Source organism: Saimiri boliviensis, chromosome 5 (genome assembly GCF_048565385.1).
Source record: "Saimiri boliviensis isolate mSaiBol1 chromosome 5, mSaiBol1.pri, whole genome shotgun sequence".
NCBI lineage: Eukaryota > Metazoa > Chordata > Mammalia > Primates > Cebidae > Saimiri > Saimiri boliviensis.
Window position 1 is genome coordinate 132,616,750 of NC_133453.1, and position 21,605 is coordinate 132,638,354.

Here is a 21,605-nt window from a genome sequence, read left to right on the forward strand (position 1 = left end):
GTTCTTGAGGTGCAGTTATAGAATGACTTACTCTATGTCCCAGATCATTTTTATAAATCCACTTGAGTTTGGAAGGACATTCTGTAACATGTAAGTGTGTTTTCATCTCTTAACTACAGATTGGATCACACAGGTCAGGGCAGGCTAAGGTCAAGTCCAGCCCTTAGGAAATGTGAGCATGGGGCCAAAGTCCTGAGAGAGGCAGTCACCACATCTGGGGTGCAGAGAGAAGATGGGAGAGGGAAAGAGAGAGAGAACCCAGCACCAGGACAAGTCCTGGCAGAATGTGCTTGGGAGTGGGTTGGGATTCTTCAAGAATGGAAGGATGCTGGCTTTTTGCAGTCTAAGAAGTCTTATTCATAAAAATGTTATGCAGAATACCACCCGCCTCTGATCTCACTCCAGGGAGTGCAGTGTGAAAGCCATCAATAGCGACAGTCACTCTCAGACTGTGGTCCTGGACTTGATGCGAATTCCCAGGCCCGACAGCCAATCTTCAGAATTGGAAACTCTGGGGTGGGGCCCAGCAGTCCGTGTTTTAATAGCCCTTGGTGATGTGCGTACACGCCAAAGCTTAGGAACCACTAGGGTCTGGTCTCCGGAACACGCAGACACACACACACACACACACACACACTCACTCACTCTTACTCGCACATTCACACACACACACTCACACAGAGACACACTCATACACAGACACACACACACACACACACACACACACACACGCAAGAACAAGGTTCCCACACACCTGTGCGCAGGGGCTCAGCACCGCTCCCTCCCCCACAGGATTGACCCAGAGAAACCCAGGGCTGCTGCAGCTGTAGGGCTTCCCTGCTTTCCCACCCCGTCCCCAACCACCCCCATAGAAACATCACAAGTCAGAGCCGGAAGGGAATCTCAAAGATCACCTAATCCAGCTCCCTGATTTTCAATCTAAGAAAACTGAGACCTTAGAGATGACAATCCCTGGCCCCGACTCACCGATAACCTGGTGGCAGTGAAGGGACACAGAGGCCAGCCCACTCCTGCCGTGACTCAGGGGACCCTTCTGTGAGGATGTGGCCAAAAACTCTATGAATCTCAAGCATCTCAAACTCTGCTGGGTCCCGAGGGCTCCTTCTGCCCCACCCTCCTTACCACTACCAGAGTCAAAAACCAGAACAGCACGGCGTGTGTCCCGTGGGTCCGCTTACCATGGAGGAGGCTGGGCTGGCAGGAAACGGAAGCGGGTCTGTAATACAGGGCTGCCCACCTGGCTCTGGAGCAGACAAATCTCAGCTCTGCCACCTCCTAGCTGAACCACCTAGGGCAGTGGCAAGCTACTCACCCCGTGCCTCAGTTTCTCCCCTATAAAGTAAGGATGACTGTGGGACCTGCCTTGTCCCTGTGATGAGAATGGAAGAGGTTAAAAGATCCATTAAGGGAGCCCCCGGAGCCGTCATCACACAGCATTTGCTCTTACCATCATGAGCTCAGGTTTCTCTAGGAGGTTCCTCCAACATGCTGCCCTGCTCAGGGTAAAGCCCGAGGCCCACAGAGGTGTGCAGAGCAGTGAGAATGGCGTGCCCAGCATTCTGGATAGAGGCCTGTGCACCCTCACCAGGCTGGGAGGGCCGCTGTGGGTCTGGTGGACATTCTGGTGCAGGAAATGAGCCTGCTCCAGTCCACAGGTCTTTACTGAACGCCAACAAGGTGCGGGGTCTTGGGGACAGAGCTGAACGAGCCTCAATGCCAGCCTTCAGGAGCTCACCGCACAGTGAGGCAACAGGAGCATTAATGAGCTAATGGCAGACAGGACACACCGTGGGGCTCCAGAGTGTCAGCTGTCCGGACTGAGACTCCAGCTGTGCCACCCTCTTTGTCTGGTGACCCCCAGGGCAGGTAAGAACATAGAGGGCAGAAGAGGGCAGCAGGGTGGGGCCCCAAGGCCAGAGCATGCCCACCCAGACTGCAGGCAACAGCAGCCCTGAGTGTGTGACAGGAGGAGGACAGGGACATCAGTCACCTGTGTAGACACAGGCTGCAGCTCAGGGATGGGGGTGATAGGCACAGGGAGGAGTGACCAATCATTTCCAGGGAGACAGAACATGACCCTGGAAAATGAACCCTAGATGTGATTCAGGGAGGCATGAAGTCATGCCCCTGCCACTTCTGCTCCCCCAGGGCCCAGGGAGCTGCTCTGGGCTGGGAAGGAGGAGGGAGGCAAGGCCCTGGCCAGGTTCATCCAGGGGCAGGGGGCATGGGACAGGTCAGTCGCTGGCTGGGCAGAGTGTCAGCTGGGTGCTGGGAGCAGGAAGCGGGGCTACCCTTCAGGACGGTATGGCGGTCATCTCCATCTGAGCTGCACTTCACCCCACCCAGGCTCACCTCCACCCAGTGCAGGGGGGAGAAAGGCTGCCCCTTCCCAGCACCTCCTGATGGACTTTTCTGCCAAGAACATGGCCATGGGGGCGGAATGGAACCTACCACACACTCCCAGCACACGCGACCCACCTCCCCTCTCCAGAGGTCAATTTCCAGGGGCAGGGAGAAGGGAGAGCTGCCGCTCGGCCGCGCACATCCTATAACAGGGACAGAGGCCCTGCTCTCCACTGCTTTCCCAGCTCTCCCTCATGGCTGGTCCATTGGAGGCTCACTAATACACCAATGTTGGATAAACGCACAAATAGAGAAACCAATTAACAGCCAGCTGGGACAGCCTGCTCGGGGACACGGTGGCGCTTGGCTTTCCTCCCTCCCTGTCTCCCAGCCGGCCGCTCTCCCTCCCAGGCTTCCCGGGGTCACCTTCCAAATAAACCACCCACACCCCAAATCTTCATCTCACACAGGCAGAGGGAGAGGGGAAGAGATGGAACTCGCTTCTCCTGCCTTTGCGTGGGGCCTTGGTGGCAACAGCAAGGCCAGTGAATCTACCTCTCAGCCAGGGGCACGATCTTGACGGCTCACTGCAGTATTACCAGCCTTCAATAAACCTGGGAGCAGGTACATCTAGAATTTTTTAAACTCCATGTAGGAAAAGTGTGCCCTCTCCACCTTAGGGAAGCCACATTTTCATATATATAAATTTTTCATTACACTTCACATTAAATCCGTTTTCTAAAATTCTGCCCATACTTCTCTCGAGATAACCTTTGAGCTGTAGATCATCCGTCTAATACCTGCCTCCCTCCATTCAACTGTAACTCCAAGAAGGAAGCAGTATCACGGCCTTCTGTTTTCTCAAGGTTGTGCCTCAGGGATCAGCACAGGCCTGGCCCAGGGCTGGTGCAAGGCACTAGGATGAAAGCGGGCAGACTCCCCGGCTCTCTGGGTCCCACAGAAGGAAGAGCCAGGCTGGCCCTGCTAGCCAATCTGCTCGTTCTCCCCCGCAGTCCAGATGCTAGGATGGGCTTTGGCAAGCTCCAAGGCAGGCAGCCAGACACCTGGGCACCCCACAGCCTAGGTACAGATGCAGCCCAGCAGTCACTGTGGGTCGAACATGCTGCCAATGCCAGGCCTCCATTAACTGTCTGTTATGCACTTGGAAGACAGTCCTTGGGAAAGCGGAATGTGGGGCTGCCCCTCCAACACCTGCCCAGCCATGGGAGCCCGAAGTCCCCACAGGACATAGGCCCCTCCCACGGAGCCCCTCAACATTAGGCCCTCCTTTCCACACTCTTCCTTCCAGAGACTTTGAGGAACTCTGAGCGGATCTCCTCCTCCATTTCTTTCTTGCTCCTGAGTGCCTCGAAGACGAGGTTTCTGCCAAGAGAATAAAACCACACGCCTCCCTCCACGCCCTTGCCCCTCCCCACTTCTCATGTGATTTCCCTCTCCGTGTCTTATCGCCACATTTGTGAAAAAGACTGCCACTTAAGAGGTGGCAGGGAGTCAGAAACACAATCTGGAGCAAAGCTGGTATTAAGTAACTTCCTGAGCCTGGCCCGTCTGCCAGCGCTCCCTCCTGGATCTCAGGTAGAGAAACGAAGAGGCTGCAAAGGTGAGAGCCAGGGACACCCCAAGCCAGCCTCAGAACCACCCATCTGCTGAGAGGAGGCTGGAGTTCCTTCACCAGTAAAGCCCAAAACTTAGCAGTGACCCCCTATCCTGGCTTCTCACTTGATCCCATCCCCCATATCACACACACACACACACACACACACACACACACACACACACTGAGCAAAAGGTATTCAGTCACATCTGACACTCAAAGCTGCAAGAGCCTTTTTTTTTTGGTCAACCAGACCAACCCCTGCACTTCCCAGGTAAACAAACTAAGGCTCAGAGACCTGGAGTCTCTTGGATAAGGCCAACCAGATGGATTCTATTATAGCATCTCAAAAAAAAGTGGTACCCCAGGAAAACACCAGAAAGGCTCTGGTTTGTAGGTGCCAGATCGTTTCGTTGCAATCAAGTTAGTCCATGCGTTTTCTTCAGTTGTGACCTCGTACTGTGGGCCCCAGCAAGAAACATCCCCAATAGCCAACATCACATGAATGCCCCAGAAAAATGTCTTCACCTAGCAGTTGAAGGGGAGAAGCTCTGCTAAGGAAACCTCTGAAGCCAGTATCCACTAACCGGGACTCAGCCTCATCTGGCCGGGACAATCCTCCCCACACCACCTGCAAGTTCAGCATACACTTGCTGTTCTCCATGCCAGCCACTGGGTGTCACTGCTGCCCCCCATGAATGGGAGCCATAGAGGGTTCAGTGGAGGGTAAAATGACTCCAGCAGGCCAAGCGCATCTCGTAGGTATCTCCGGGGTATGACCTAACTTGCTATTTCTCCCAGAAAGAGACAGATGACCAGCCGCGTTCCAGATGCCGTTCCACCATGTTCCAGATGCCACCCTCACACACCTCCTTTAATCCGCACAGCACCATCCCACAGCAACACCTCCCAATGACACCTTACTTTGCAGGTGAAGAAAATGAGGCCCTGAAAAATTAAGTAACGTCCTCACATTAAAACAAAACAAACAAACAGAAAAAACAACAACAAAAAAAAAAAAAAAAAAAAACAAGCAAGGAGGAGGGCAAGGATTGAAACCTGAGATTGATGCCCAATTCCATGACCTTTTTACTATACAGTTTAGCCTCCTTTGAGCTATCAGTCTCAGTGCTCTGGCTGAACCCAGAGCACTGGCTCCATCAGTGCTCTGGCTGAACCCAGCTGGTTTGCCATGACCCCAAAGAAGATGGTACCTGGGAAGAAATTCACCAAAGGCGCAACTCAAAAGAGTTCGGCTCGACAGCCCTGCCCTGCAGAAGTCATGGTCTAGTGCCCTCTTGTGGCTTAACGTGGAACTGGGATGAATGTCCACGGGACGGGGGGCTCTCATGGGTGGATTGGAGGGATTTTAGGTCATCCTATCCCACTGGATTTCTAAATTCTTTCTAGCAGGGATGGTCCTGAAGCCCCCTCTTCAGACAAACATTGCATTACAATAGCCAAGAGGGAATCAGCTAGTGAACGGGAAGCTACATAGGGTAAGAATAGCAACAAAATCACATCTGCACAAGGCTGGATGCTACTAAATGACCCTTCATAGAGAGTTCTGCCATTCAGATTCCTGGGGCTGCAGAGTGGGGGAGCCAGGTAGCAGAAAGGCTTTGCCTGGCACACTGCGACACTTGGGATTCCAAAGAGTCCCTTATCAGCAGGAGCCATAACGATCTCCCCGTCCTGTGGCAGGCATGTACCTCAGCCACTTTGTTCCTTTGTCCAAATATACGCCATCTTAGTCCTTCTGTGGCCTCCTTCAGCTTTGTCCACAGGCTACCTCCCTCACGCAGCTTCCTCTAATCCCACTCCACAAGGACCTGGAAGCGTCGCTGCCCATCACCTCTTACAGACTCCTGGGGGCCGCTCACCAGTTTGGCTTCTGCGTAGCTATCACATGCCAGGCACCCACCACCATCTCGTTCAACTCTCACAACCACTCTATCAGATGGGTATAGCTCACCAGGTTTCTCAGATGAGGAAACTGAGACTCGGAAACGTTAAGTAACGTGCCTAAGCCTACACCAGTGCAGAGCCAGGATTTAAACTGAAACTTTTGAACAAAGAAGCCTCTACTCTTCCCGCTACACTAAGCCACCTCTCAGACAAAGGAACCTCTGAAAAGTTCGGGGTACAGGAATTGGTCTAACCATATACCCTGGATTAGAAGATGTATCTATTTAGGGTGTGGAGAATGAGCTGGAGGCATGAGAGAATGAATGCAGAAAGAACAGATGAGGGCTATCAAAAGTATACATGCCCGTGGGAAAGAGGTTCTCAAGTATGGTAATAGGAAGAGAGTAGAGTTCTACACACACGTCTCATTGAAATCTTACAATAATCCCGCCTCATTTTTATTTTCATATGAGAAAACTGAGGGTCAACAAGGCCAAGTAGCCAGCCCAGGGTCCCAGCAGGTAAGAGGCACAGTCAGGATCTGAAGCTTCATTTAGTCGTTGCCATAAGAAAGTAGGGTTGTAAATGCAAATGATCTCTGGCCCACTAGGAGGGCCATAATGTCAGCTTCTTTCCTGGTCTTCAGTGGACTAAGCTTGCAAAACTATCAGAAGGAAGTGGGGAAGACCGATCACAACACAGAGGACCGTGCCTGGAGCCCCGGGTCAGGGATCTGGGAGCAGATTCTCAGGAAAGAGCCACAGGCCCCAGACCAGAAAGCTCTGCACCCATCCCAAAAGCAGCAGACTCTCTCTCTAAAGCCGATAACCTCGTTAGTAGGAGGAGGCTCATTCGCACATGGAACGAGACAGCATCTGCTCAACTAAAGACTGCCTGGGACAGACGGACAGGCCAACAGTACTCACAGAAGCACTGTCAAAACCAGCCTGTGCAGGCAGGGCCCATGAGCCTGGTTTGCAAGGCACTTTCATACTCATTCCTGTAAACGGTCATCTCTGAAAGCAGATACAGCACGTGGAGAGGTTAAGAGAAGGCGCCAAGCTCTCGTTCTAGTAAAGGCCAGGGCCTGCTATTTTCTGAGCACTACTTGTTATCCGGTAATTTCCAAGCTCAGGTTGAGGGGCCGGGAGAGAGGAGAGATGGCCCCACACTTGGGCCAGGGTATCAAACAGCCTGAGGGCACATATAAAGCTCGATTCCCAAGGCCAGGCGCAGTGACTCACGCCTGTCATCCCAGCAGTTTGGGAGGCCAAGGTGGGCAGATCACGACAGGAGTTCAAAACCAGCCTGACCAACATGGTGAAAACCCGTCTTTACTAATAGTACAAAAAAACTGGCTGGGCGTGGTGGCATGCATCTGTAATCCCAGCTACTCTGGAGGCTGAGACAGGAGAATTGCTGGAACCAGGGAGGCAGAGGTTGTGGAGAGCCGAGATCACCCCACTGCACTCCAGCCTGGACAACAGCATGAGGCTGTTCTCCAGCCTATTTCCATCTCAAAAAAAGAAACAAAAAAAAATAAAAATAAAGCTCGCTTCCTCCATGATACTAGCCTCACAGTGAAACTATCTGTCAGCTTCTCTGTTCCCTAAGCCTATGGTCTTCCTGGGCTACCTCCCATGCATCCACCCCATTACCCTCTATGCAAATGTGCTGATCTCTCCTGGCGCTGCGGAGAGAAGGTGGGAACGAGCGCACACCAGGTGGCTTTCCTCCATCCAAGGAACTGTCCCAGCCACCTCCTTCCCGGGAAGCCAGGGGCTCGTGAGCCAGAAAGCCCAGGTCCGGGAGTCTCACATCCCTGGGCTGCAAAGATGCAATGGAAGCAGGGCCACCGCGGCAGACAGATGCCCCTCCCAGAGGAGCGGCGACCTCCCTGCTCAGCCCTGGCTCCAGAAAGGCTCTTGAAAGCCAGGCCTGACGATGCGTTTCTCACCCGGCTAGCGCCGCACGCCCGGATCCCGCCCTGAGAAGCCACCAGCCCAGGACCGTCTCGTGCGCCACCCTGCCCTCTGGTGGCCACCGGGAGTGTCGACGCCGAGGGAAGCCAAAGTCTTGAAGGTCTGTGTGCAGAGACCTCAGACACCACGTGCACGAAACACAGGAGACACGCACTTGTGCCTGGGCCAAGACGCCCCCAGACACACGCACACAGCCTGTTCCCCGCCGCAGGTCGCCGGGTTTAGGACTTCGAGGCTAAGATGGCTCCCCTCGTGTTCTCCCCTTCTCTGCAGCACTGTAAAGGTTCCTTTCCCGTCCGCTTTGTAAAAGCCTGAACCCCTCAGTCCCAGAACAGACACCAACAGCGGGTGGAGACGCAGACCAGCTAGGGAGGCAGGGCCGTTCGTTCCGGGCTGCCTTGTGCCAGGAACTCACTGGGCGTCTGGGCCAAATCAATTCACCTCTCTTGAGCCGTAAGTTCTTTCTCTGTAAAACGATGTTTGGCCCCCACATTTGCTGAGCCCTTTTTCCAGATGTAGTCATTTACGGCTCCAAGTCCTGATCTTCTCCCTAATTCGGAAATCTTCCCAGTGGTCTAGAAAAGGACATAACCAGTGTGGTACCGAATTACTTACAGAGCCCAGCGAATACATCGTTGCATAGGTCTGAAAATGACAGCGACCCTGCTGGGAGCCAGGCTGGAGCGTTCCAGGACCTCAGCTCTCAGAAGTGGAAACTGAGGCCAGTGACCGAGCGATGAAGAAGCAAGCTCATACAGCTGAGAAGGAGTCAAAGTTGAAAGCGCCCCCAACCCTGCCCGACCCATTTGAGCTGTTCCAGGGAAGAAAGCTGCATCTCTCTCACATGCTCAGAGCTCATCCCTATGGAGAGAGAGATGGAGCTTCCATGAGCAATGAAGGTAGAGAGATGGGGTCAGGTTGCAGGGGACAAAGGCTGCTTACTGTGGAGGGAGTCAGGGAAGGACTCAGAAAGAAGCTCTAAACATCAGCTTCCAACTCCAGCTGCCCAGCCCTTTCTGCTCTGAACCCTGAGGTGGTCCTGGCACCCTCAAAGCTCTACTTGGGAGAAGCCACGCAGCCCTCTCCTCTCCTATCCAAGCTCTTGCTGGCCATGAGCGCCAGGAGCATAGTCCTGCTGACCATGGCTCAGCCCAGACAGGAGCTGGCTGGGACCCAGCCACCAGCTTCTTGAATCTCAGCCAGCCTTGGCTGGCACCTGTTCTCCTGTGGGCTGACCTGATCTCAGAGGCCAGGACGTCGTGGGGTGGACAAGGAGGACTGGGAAGAAGGCTGACACAGCCTTAGGGGAAACTCTCTGTTGGGAACAGGTCAAGAGGAGCGACCAAAAGCCTCCCCCAACCACCAGAGGCGCCTGCCTGGGACAGTGACAGTCCCATCATTTGGCCGTCACCACACCCGTAATTATCCTATTTGCCTTCCCCTCCAACTGCAGCCAGGGTAATGCTCACCCAAGGAACTGAAATGTTGTAAACTCAAGGATTCTCCTAGACTTTTACATCAACGCATTTATTTTTAACTTATCATAATAGTAATATATTCGTGTGTGTGTGTGCATGTATCCATGTATATGTAGACGCTAGTATGCAGGAGAGTATTGCAAAAGAGCACAGGCAACAGAGCTTAATATTTAAATGCCAGTCTGCTTGGCCATTTACCGGCTGCATGAAATGAAGTGAGTTCAGTTCCTTCCCTCCAGTCAGTTTCCCCATCTGGAAAAGGGAGCTAATAAAAGTACTTATCTTATGGGGGTGGATGTGAGGCCACCACGAGGTACTAGCCTTAAAGTGCTTGGCACAGTGTCTGGGACATAGTAAGTGCTGAGGAAACGCTAATGCTTGGTACCATGTACTCAGGAGATGCTAGCTGGCATTAATTACGTATCCACAGATTTCTCTTTGCCAGACGTGACCCAGGGCCCTGACCTTCAACAAGGTGCTTATATCATGTAGGTGTTAGTATTATCCATTTCTTATGGATAAGGAAATTGAGGCGCAGAGGAGGAAAGGGATTTGTTCAGAGCTGGAGGAGCTGCTAGAAAACTGGACTTAAGAAGATGGCAGCTGCCGGAATCATCCACGCTTGACGACGCGAGTCTGGGGAAGGAATCCTGAATCTCCCACCAGCTAGACTCGGGGACACTTCTGATGGGACGAGCCAGGGGCCGAGGTGAGGCCAGGGGAAAAGGACCGGCTCCCCAGCCTGCAGAGCCCCATGTTCCCCAGCCCTGTCTGTGAGCGGAGCTCAGCAGAAGGACTCCTCAACTTGATTTCTAATTGGTGGGGGCTGCAGGCTGCAAGGCGCCCTGGCGCTGCCAGCTTCACATAGTTGCTGCCTCTGGGGACCCTGAATTTGGAAACATGGCCTCAGAGGGAGACACAGGCACAGGGGAGGCTCTGGCTTTGACGAAGTGCCCAGAACAGGAGCCAGCGCTGAGCAGAAGGCGGCCCCAGCACCCAGGAGTATGCCTGGGAAGAGGAGTCTGCAAGTGACCCAGGGACCCCAGAGAAGTCCCTGCCCACTCTGGGTCCTGGGACCCTGGTGGGTGACACGAGTGAGAAGGTGACTACAGAGGTCCTTTCCGGCTTTGAATTCTGTGAGTCCTGCACTATAGGCAGCAGAAATGGGAAGCGCCCCCTCGGGGGTTCTCAGGACGCCACCAGGCACCGAGCTTTGCTGATAACCTCGCTGGAGTCTTTACTCCTTATGACCCAACCCATCAAAGAGCAGCTGCCAACACGCCACACCACCAGGGGGATTTGTGTTCCTCGAAGTTGAGGTAAGCGAGGCTCAAAGGATGACACATGGCATGAGCTGATCACTCCGTGGCTCACCAACATCTGAGCGGCTAAGTCCAGCCTCCATCCCGGCCCCTCTTTCACCAGTTGCTGGAACTCTCAGTCGCCCTCTGCAAGTCCCTCAAAGATGGCTCATTCCCGCAATGCTGCCCTTTGGGTGCAAATAAACTTTGTAGATGAAAATGCTCTGCACCTTCCTTCTCAACAAGCCATAGAAGGTCCAGCTGAAAGGGACATGTCCGAGAAAGCATGGAGCCAAGGCGCCCCCGAGCCAGTCAGAGAAGCCCCGGGGGGACCAGACTCTGGCCTTTCCCATTTGTGAGTCCTGACAGCATGACCACCTGAGACACTAGATTTGCTCTTCATTTTGTTTTCTTAATCTGTAAAATGGGATAGTTAAGCTCTGCTTTTATACACCAGAAGCAACTGTTGCAAAAATTAACTCAACAGTTGTAAACTGAAAATCATGTTATGACTGATGGCGGCATCATGGAGATGAAGAATTTGCTATACCGAGATTAAAAGGCAGGATCCTGGCAGGGATTAACTAGAAGACCATCCTTGAAGGGCTGGCCTGGCCCCTGGGAGGGGGCTTTTGGGCCTTGGGAACTCTGATCCAGAACTGAGATCCCCCACCCCACCCAGCTTAGCCCCTCCTCACACTGACCCCACCCCCTATTAATCAACTCCTCCTTGGCACAGCACCAAGGGGGAGCCAGGGGCTTCAGGACCATCTCTCATGTCACCACCCCATCTCCTCCTGAAGCACCAACCCTCCCAATCACAAGAGCAGTGGGTACCAAGCTGTTCTGATCACACGTGATTTAGCAGTCAACCTAAAACACTGATATTTATATTAAATTACATGTTTATCTATCATCTATACTTTAAATAGGAAATATTCTCTTTTCTAGGCAAGAATAATTTGCAGTCGAAGTTCTAATGTCTTCTTCTCACACCCAATGGAGAGCCGCGCTCCAGCAACGGGCTGAAAGCTTTGCAGAGGGACATCTTTTCCTGGCTGTGAGCCCAGGGTGCAGATGGGGAACCACGAAGCTGGGTGTCCAGGCCCTAATGAGAGGCTGCAGGCCCCAGCACATTCTTGTTAAATATGCCATTTGGTCTGGGCCGTTGACTCTAAATAGTGTCATGTGTCACAAAATGGTGTCAAATTCTGGGTGGTCTCTTTGCTAGAGGTGGGAAGGGAAGAAAGAGGAGAAAACCAGTGTCCCAAGGTCAGTGAGGGAGTGCACCTCCTCCTGGTACACCACAAGGGTCACTGCCATCCCAAGGAGGTGCCCTTAAAAGTGTCCTGGCTGAGTCTCCTGGGAGAAGTTCCCCAGGCCCCCTGATGACATATGTCTGAGTTGGAAGCCACACTGCCCCATGGCCTCAATTCATAGTTAAATTTCCAGGCTCCAAAAGTCTACAGCTCCCTGATATGGCTCACAGGGGCTGGGGACAGAGCTAAGGTGGGAGTCACATGATTCATCCCTTTCTCTAATCCTACCCTGCCACCAGCCAACTGGAGGACCCAAGGGGAGACTGGAGACCTGCCCATGACCCCTGTGCAAGCCACCCATGGAAACACCTGGGATGGGGACCCAGGGCCACAGTGGAAATGCCATGATATTGGCAAGGGTCATACCGAAAGAGGACCTCAGGCTACACACACCCCACCCAAGAGCCAGCTGAGGTGGGGCCCTGGTCCTTTTGCACAGTTGACAGGAGCAGCAGCTGGCAAGGGCTGGCAGGGGAAGGACCTTCCGTTCAGCCAGGGATGGGGGGTAGTTGGAGCCTTCCAGGACCCTAAGGAACCTTCTGGGTTGCAGGCTGAGCCCTCCTGGGGCCAGTAGCCCAGCACTCTCAACTCTCAAAGCAGTGGCCACGGCGGGCTGGGTTTTGCCCAAAGCTGTCATGGCCTCAGGCCCCACGGAGCTGCAGAGCAGATGCTCTTGGCCCCCAGGGTGTAGGACAGAAGCTTGACCTGCTGGGCTTCCTGGGGTCCTGGCTCTGGAGACACGAACAGCCTCTCCTTGGCGGACACCCTTCGGGCCTCAGGAGACCAAGTGCCCCAGGTTTGATCCTGGAAGCATCTTTCTCTGGAGCTGTAACTACTCCCGCTTCCAAATCTCATGTCAATAGCCCCTCACATTTCCACCTTCCTCTCTCAGGTCTAGTCCTAATCCTGGGGCTCTGAGCATCTCCCTGTGCCTACCGAGAGCGAGCCCCACGATGCCTTTGGGGCCTGGCTCATACCCAGCCGGGTCATTGTCAAGCTGGGTCTCCCCTTGATCCTTAGAAAGAATGAGACTCAAGGAGCCAGCACAGCAGCCAAAGCCCCGAATGATCCTTCAGCCAGAAGAGGACCTTTAGGGAGGGCCATGGCAATGAAGGGACCAGAGGCTGCCAGATGCCAGGAACCCTTTGGGGGCTCAGAGGAGACCCAACTGGTGACTCAGAGTTCCAGCCAAGAGCCCATGGTCTTTGCAAACAGGTAGCCAGCCCAGCCATGCCATCCTCTTCCCCTTCATCTCCTTTCTAACAGCCAAAGGCCGTTTCATTCCGACCCAGCCCCAGGCAGGCCTGGCCTAGCAAGGCAGCCCAGACAGTCAGTCCAGCATAGCCACCACGCTCCTGCCTTTGTGACATCACAGCCTGGTTGGGTGTGGCTGCGCATGGACCCTTCCAGGCCCCATGAGGTTCCTGCATCAAGAGCTGCAAAGGCAAAGGTATTGGGCCTCCTGGGCAGAAAGGGGCCAAAAGGGAGGCCCTTCTGGAGCAGCTTGGCTCCGGGAGAGGTGGAAATGAGACCCACAATTCTGCCCCGATGCCGTGCAACTGATTGCCTCCACATACTAACAGGGCAGCAGAATGAGGAGGCAGCCTCCCCGATCAGAGGCAGTTCCCAGCCAGCTTCCGGGGACGGTCACACAGGAATCACTCCACACACCACCCCTGAGAAGCAGAGCCACAGGGAGACCTCTTGTCCCTCTGGAAACTCAGGTACCATCAGTTCAGTCCTCGAAGGAAGGACCTTGAAAGATTACAGCCCGAAGAACAAGAAGGTGAAACTGTGGAGCCTCGGCATCTTCTTCTACCCAGAACGTGCCCAAGTTGTACCCCGAGCCATCCACCAGCGTCCAGAGCTTCAAGCCAATGGGAAGCTGCAGGACCTCTCGACCCCACTGCCTTGGTAACATCAGAAATATGACAACAGGCTTCAGCTGAAGCCCTCTTCCCAAGCCACACCAAAACAACCAACCCCAGCTGAGGGTGCTCTTCTCTGCCCACAGGCCCCTCTTCCAGCCTGCTCCACATGCAGGCCTGCACAGTGAGGGTCCCTGTTGGGGTTGAGTGCCTCGGGAAAGTCACCACCCTAAGCCTCCACTTCCTTGGAAGTCGGACAGGGATGGGGATGCTGACTTCCCCATGGTGAGCCTGACTCCTCGCCCTCTCTCCAGCTCTCTGGCTCTGGAGTGGAAATCTGGACCCTTCTCTAGGTCGGTCAATACCAGCCATAGATATAACAGGGCACTGGGGAGAAGATGGGGCGAGGAGAGGTCATTCAATCCATGACCTCTGACCCTCCCCAACCTGCTGCTGGCACGGCTCCTATGGGAATCCAGTTCCCTTGTTCTTTGCTGTTGGGGTGGATTTAGAGAAAGGGGTCCTGATGGCCTGTCAGAGTCCAAGTCCTGAAACAAGAATGGGGACACATGCAGAGGGGGTCCAGACACACTCCCTGCTCACTATCCTCCCAGATGCCCTCCTGAGGGCCCCCAATGCCAAAGATGGAGGAGGCCACCCCAGTCCCTACCATCATGGACCTTTCTGGCAGCCTAGAAAGGCTAAGCTAACTCTTCCCTATGAGACTGCTTCCCCAAGCATCATCTTCAGAGGAGCAACACCTCTGTGTGGCTATAAAGAGCCTACGTGATTATGACCATCCCTGCCTCCCACTGGCTTTCTACAGATAGACACTTGTCCTCCCTGGAGCGGAGAACAAGCTGGATGCAGCTCACCCACTCCCAGAGACCCAGGCTGGGCACCGGGGCCCCTTCCTCCAACCCTTAGCCCACCCCTGGAAACCTCTAGGTCTGGCTCTGAGCACCAAGACTGGCCACTCAGCTCCCACCTTCACCACCCCCACTCACTCCCCAACACCCACCCCCCCACACACACAGCCCCAGTAATCCACTTCCAAGTCTGAGTTGCCCTGACGATCGCACTCTTCTCCCTGCCTCCTTGGGAATGCTGGAAGCCTGTGGCCTGCAAGCGGGGACAGGCACAATTGGGTCTGTCCTCTGTTTCTCCTGCCCTCCCCCTGACCCCCCATCCCTTGGCTGTTTGTATTGTCATCTCTGGACTGGTTGAAGGGGGTGAGGGGGTGAATAGCAGAGCTGAGATATGGGTCAAGCTTGTCTCCTGGGCCAGGAGTCAGAGACATCTCCTGGGCTATCCATTTCCCTCGAACTGTCAGTTGCAAGAATGCAAGCAGAGGCTCCATTAAGCTGAGAGGGCTGGTGGGCTTCCCAGAGAGCAGGACTGCAATTCCTCCAGGCTTTGCAGCCCCAGGGCCCTGGGCTCAAGCAAGGGGAGGGGCTCCCAGAGCAGCACCAAAGGCAGGTCCAGCCCCCTTGAGTCTGTCCAAGGGGCAAAGAGCCACCCAAAACGTCTTCCTACAGACCTTGGCCAGGACCTCAGCACAAACCCTTCTCAGCTGCCTACCCACTCCTGGGGGTCCCCAAGGGCTGGAAGCCTTGGGGGGAAAGAGGTGAGAATTATCCTCTGAGCAATTCTAGTGCGGTCCACACCCTTCTCGGGTGGTAGGTTGGGAGGGGGTCACCTGGCCGAGGTCAACCAAAGAAAAGAGGAGCAGACTCTCTGCTTTCCGAGTCGTCGCTCCCTCCCCTCCTTTGCTTCTGCTCCCATCCCCACCAAAGAAAAATAACAAGGAGAAAAGAGCAGGCCACCACTGGTCTCCCTTCGATGGGGCAGAACGAAGCAAAAGCCAGCCAGAGTTGAATGTTCCCAACGAACCCATCGTCACGATCATACAAGAAACCCCCCTCCCCAAAACACACGTCCTCTCCTCTCCCTGCGCCATCCTGACTCAGAATTATCCAAAGCAGTTATCAAAGCCCAAACTGGGAAAGGATCTGTAGGCGCCCAGATGCAGATGAGGGTGGCAAAGGGGGTGTCTCGGAAATGCCCAAAATGGGGCTGGAGAGGGCGGGCTGCAGGAGGGGAAGGGAAGAGGTAGGCGTCCATGACAGCCTCCACGCGTCCAAAGTCTCCCCGCGAGCAGCCAGCTCCCAACTTGTTTACTTGTCAGCGTGTTCTGCTGTTTCCAAATGGAGATAGTTAAACACCTGGCTGGATCGCGAGCAGTCCCTATCTGTCACCACCTCTGCCGGCTAAGCGCCGCCACTGCCTCCGCCACTGCCGCCGCCTCTGCCAGAGAATCGAACCTCGTCTACTTTATTCCACTTGAGCGTGGCCAAACTGTTGCTATTTAGTGGGGGGCAAAAAAAAACCCACCCGATTTGCACCCTCGAAATGAGCCAGCAGCGGGTGGGGAAGAGCGAGTGGGAGCTGGGCCCCGCGTGCCCTCGGCGGCCGGGGTCCTCTCCAGGGAGAGCCACACACACGCACCGCCGGATCGCGTCTCGCCAGGGCCGGAGTCACCTGGAACGCGCAGCCCGAGAGCATCTCCCGAGCCAGAGCGAGCCTGACGCGCGCCCAGCGGGCAGCAGGCAGCAGCGAGCTGGGGCGGGCCGAGGGCCGGCTCCCGGCTGCGGGAGGCAAGAGGGAGACGCGGAGCGCGGGGGGGAGGCGGGCTGGGGAGCGGCCGCCTGACTTACATGGAAGTGATATTCCTTGAGATGTCCGTGATGTTGATGCTGGCGTTCCCATTGCTGTTCCCTGAATCCTGCCCTTCCAGGAGGGGAAAGAGGTTCCCATCGTCCGGCCGCCGGCAATTGATCTCAGTCTTGCTGCAGACACAATTTGCAGGGCAAGCCAGCACGGAGCCCACATAGTCCAGCCAGACGCTTCCCAGCAAGAAAATCCGCCAGAAACTACACTTGGCTGGGCAAAGAGAGACATCCATCTCCGATCGCTGCTTCTAAAAAAGAGGAGGAGGAGAGGAGAGGGGGTGGGGTGGGGGGAGTGGGGAGAGCAGGGGGGGAAGGAAACAAAGACGGTGAGGGAGGGGGAAGGGGGAGGGGGGGCCTCTGCCTTTGAAACGCCGAGCGATCAGATGCAAAATCCTTCAGCGTCTGAAACCATCGCGGCCGCCGCCGCCGGGTGGGAGCCGCTAGGAGCGCCTAGTGGCGCGGTCTGCCGGGCATGGTGGCCGGCTCAGCGATTGCTGACTCGCCGGGTCCGGGGGCTCTGGAAGCTAGGCAGGCTCTCCGACTCCGAGACTTTGCAGGGTTGCAACAGACGGTGGGGAGTCAAAAAAAAAAGGAAGAGGAAAAAATGGTGCTAAAGTCACCAAGTCCCACCTACTGGGCAGAATTAAAACGGACACCCCACACACCTGCAAAACACACACACTCACACTCACACATACACACACCCGGAGTCCGAGGAAGGGAAGAGAAGGAAGACGCAGTAGGAGCTGCAGCAGCCGCTGCGAATGGCTCGCTGCGCGGCTGCAGAAATGTACAAGTGCTCCGAGCCTTACGAAACGCACGGGTTATCGGAGCGTCTTCCTCGGCTCCCTCCCTCCCTCCCTCCTCCCCTCCCTCCCTCCTCCCCTCCCTCGTCGCGGCCTCCTACCCCCGCCCGGGCTGGGAGCGGCAGGAGAGCGGAATCTCCCCCTCCCTCCCCTCCCCACACCCGTCTCTCTTCCCCTCTCGTCCTCTCCCTCCTCCCCACCCACCCACCCACCCACTCGCCGGCTCTCGGCTCTAGCCGGCACCGCCACCCGCAGCCAGCCGCGCGGCAGCCCGCCCGCCCCACGCCTCGCAGCTCGGCGCCCGCTCGCTGCAGCCGAGGGGAAATCGAGACCAAAGGGAAAAAGTTGCAGTAGAGATTGCCAGGGTCGAGGCTGGGGAGGGAGAGTTGCCGAGCTGGCTGCGCGACGCGGAAAGGCGCTCTCCTTTCCACTTTTTGGCCCTCTCGCTGCCCGGTTTTGCTGCAATCCGGACCTCGGTAGGAAGTGAAATGGACCTGGTGGGGGTGATCGGGGAGCACTCCCAAGCCTGGGTGGGGGCGCAGACAATGGGTGTGGGGGCCAGAGCGCACAGACACCCCAGAGGAGCACTCAGAGCCCGGGACCGGGACCTCAGATGCGCAGTCTTTGGTCTGAATGACACTCGTTTCCGTAATCTAGAGTCTGGGGCGCTGGTCTCGGCTGGGAGGGGACTGCGGGGCATGGCACGCTAGGTGCCCCCTGTGCCCGCTGCGCCTTCCTGGAGGTGGATTTTGCATTCGGCCTTGAGCAAGCAGGGATGGGGAAGGAAGAAACAAGAGTCGAAAGGGCTGCGCTGGAGAGTCGAGGTGGCCCCGGGCGAGCCGTGCGTGCGAAAGAAACGGCCGGGGAAATTGAGATGCAAGGGGCGTATTTTGGCAAGCGCCACGCCGCCGACCCCATCACAAGCCGGCTTCTCGGGCTCAGCTCTCGGGTGCGCTGAGCTGGCTGCCGGGTGAGGGGGCGGGCGGGCTGCTTTCTCCGGATTCAGGGGTGCAGAACCTCCTCCTTCCCTCCCACACAAGCACCCCTTCCTGGTAGGGACGCAAAGCAGGTGCAGCTTTCCGACAGGAGCTCAGATCCCAGCCGGGAAAGAATTGGGGGCATCCCCGCTTTTGCGCTGGTAGGGAATTCTTTCTTAATAAAACACAAAGATGCCAAGTGTGAGCTGTTTGTTGGGGAAAAAAAAAAAAAAAAAAAAAGAGCATTCGCTGTGGGAAAGGAGAAGAAAGGGTTAGGGGAGTCCGAGCAGGCAGACACACTACAGCATTCACACGCAGAAGAAAGCAGGGCTCTCCTGCCCGGGCTTGGATGAGGGCAGGCGAGGAAGCAAAATACATTGAATTCAACTGCATCCAGTATCTGAAAGGAGTCTCCCCCGCCCTCCTGTGGATTCCGATGCAGGTCATGCAACTTGCAGGCAAGATGGGGGAAGGGTATGCCGGTGTCAGCGCCTGCCCCAGGCACAGACAGGCTGGGCGCCTTCGGGTGGCACTGTCGCTGGGAGTATAAACTTGGACGAAAGAAAGCAAAGAAAACAACATGCCTATAAAAGGCAGTTTTCCCGACTTCTCGTCACATTCCACCTTCCCTTGGCCTCAGGGAGACTTTTACCCCTGTCGCCATTATGGCCTTGTCCCCAGACTGGCATTTTGCCCTCCCACCAGCAGGAGGGGACAGAGTGTGGAGACCTCCTTGGACTCTCAAACTAGTTGCTACTGGCCCTAGGCCAATCCTTGGTGTCCTTAGGCCCCTGGGAATGTCCCTGTCACTTCAAGTGCCATTCTGGGATTGGCTTTAGAATATCTGAGAGTCAGAGAACATGAGGTGCAGTCAGATACTCACCCTTGGCCTCTCCTGGGCAGGGAGGGAGGGAGAGAGGGGAGAGAGAGACAGAGAGACAGAGAGACAGAGAGAGAAGGAGAGACATCCATAAGTCAGAACAACAAAATCCCTTTAAAAACGCCTCTGGATCTGGTAAAAAAAAAAAAAAAAAAAAAAAAAAAAAAAAAAAAAAAAAAGTGCAGGTTGTGGAGTAAGGGGTCCTGATAGGCAAAAAGTCTTTCATCCAGACAGTAAAGTGGGATTCGGATGGGGCGCTACGTTTACCCTCACACTCGGCCTGAGCAGGAAGCGGCAGCTGAAAAGGAGGGAAGCCCTTTTGAAAGCAGGTGGCACATGGACACATAGAGGGGATCACACCCATGGGGGTCTCCCGGAGGACAGAAGGTGGGAGGAGGGAGACGATCAGGACAAACAGCTCATGGGTGCCAGCTTAATGCCTGGTGATGAAATAATCCGTACTACAAACCCCCATGATGCATGTCTGTATGTAACAAACCTGCCCGTCCTGCACACGTACCCCTGAGCTTAAAGGTTTTAAAAAAAAAAAAAAGCAGGTGATGGACAAGGTGTGCGGAAAAGCAGAACTTCACTTGTAACCACCGGCAAATGACTGAAGCTTTCTGGCACTCGGCTTTCACATCTTTAAAATGACCACATTAAGACCAGATCCTCAAAATCCAAAGTGTGGCCCTCTGGTCCAGCACCATCCGCGGCCCCACCACAGACCTCCTAAACCAGAATGTTCCTCAGAACATGCTCCCGGGTGACTCATCATCACATTGCAGCCCCAGAGTCCCTTCCGGCTTAAAGATTCTTTGATTCTACATGGATCTGGGCCAAAGGGACTGTTGAGAAAAAAAGAAGAAAAAAAAAAAAAATGATGGGGGATGGGGGATTTCTCAGAATATTATTCAGGTAGGGTGAAATAAATTGGGTGTCTCAGAGGCAAGGGCCTTGTCTGAAACAGACCTTTGAAGTTTCACTGCAGCTTAAGAAGGTGAGGAAAATGACCTGCTCACGCACTGCTCACAGAAATCATGGTGCGGGGTCAATCGTAGTGCAAACTCAGAGTTTGCTAGTTCTTAACCTCTGCAGTAGGCCAGATTTAAATGAGGAAGCAGGAGACAGTCTCCAGCGTAGACACCCTCCCTTTACTCAGTAAGAGTCCAGAGCATTTGCAGTATCTTATCTCCTGGTAGGAACGTCCCAGTCGACAAGGAAGAATGCCTGTCACATCATGGAGTCCTGGAGAGATCATCATCAAGCTCAGCTTCCAGTCAAGCAGGGTTAACCCCCCAACCTCCTCATCTCCTTTGCTACCAGCTGGAGTCTTAGAAAGGCAGAAACTCAGCCCCTTGCTGATCAGTAAGAGGCAGGAATAGGCAGAGTTTTTTGTCTTGTTTCACTTTTTGAACAGAAAGTAAAGAAATCCTTTACAGGTGAGAAGACACCTTCCAGTACCAAGGGACTAGAGAAGACAGAAATGTTCCCCAGATTCGGACGAGGTATTTCACCAGATAGGTCAGAGTGGGGGCTGCCTGCTGGAGCACAGTGGCCCAACTCCTCTGACACCTAGAGAAATTGAACACGTGTCTTTCTTAAAAGGTATGTTCCAGGGGTGCATGCACCTGAGATTAGTATCAACTGTTTATGGGAGATTTCCAGCAGTCCCAATTCCCCACCATCTAGCAAGGGAGAAAGGGAGTGGAAACTCAGGGTGGCCTGTTAGTCACCTGTCTGCCCTTCCAAACTAGCCACATCCCTTTTTCCAAAGGACCCGTATTCCTGAGTCAGTGGCCACATGACTGGGACGTAGGCCAGACCCCAGGCAGATGTGTGGGTTCACCCACCATGCCCTGCTCCTAAGGTGTCATTCTGAATCCAGGAGCTGTGCAACGCAACTTTCAAGTTTGAGCAGAAATAGGACCTACGGCTGAAAGTCTCAGGTGGTGGAGGAATATACTGGGTTGTGTCTGGGGAACACAGCGGGCTACAAAGGGAAGACTAGACCCTCAAGTTCTTGCTGTTCAAAGGGCTATCTGGCTGGCAGATCTGGGCTTCGACTAAAGGAAGAGGCCTGTTTCCTGGGCGGCCAAAGCATAAGATGTGAGGGAGAGGCAGGTTTGGGCCTGGCTGGAGGCTGGGGCTGTATAATGCTATCCAGAAGCTCTGGGTCCAAGGAAAGAATATTGACCATACATGGAAGATGAAAGCCCACCCACAAAAGAGAAGAGTCGAGCACCAAAGTGGTCCAGGAAAGCAGAAGAATCCAACCAAAGGAGGCCCCCCGCTCAGGACCCCCACTCAAGTCCCAGTTTCTTGGACAAATACCTGCCAGGTGGTTGGAACTACGTGCTGGTGGTGGCAGTGAG

At 54.7% G+C, this 21,605-nt stretch overlaps 1 protein-coding gene across 10 annotated transcripts in view; it reads right to left on the reverse strand.

Annotated features, from left to right (window-relative positions):
• The window catches only part of NTRK3 (neurotrophic receptor tyrosine kinase 3), a 381,018-nt gene extending 363,613 nt beyond the window's left edge, over nucleotides 1-17,405 (reverse strand). For 7 of the 10 annotated variants that reach the window (XM_010346803.3, XM_074398625.1, XM_074398626.1 and 4 more), the window contains exon 1: nucleotides 16,553-17,405. In XM_010346803.3, coding sequence (XP_010345105.1) covers nucleotides 16,553-16,800 — 248 coding nt within the window. In that variant the 5' untranslated portion in view covers nucleotides 16,801-17,405. 10 annotated transcript variants of the gene reach the window in all.
• Nucleotides 17,406-21,605: the final 4,200 nt, after the last annotated feature.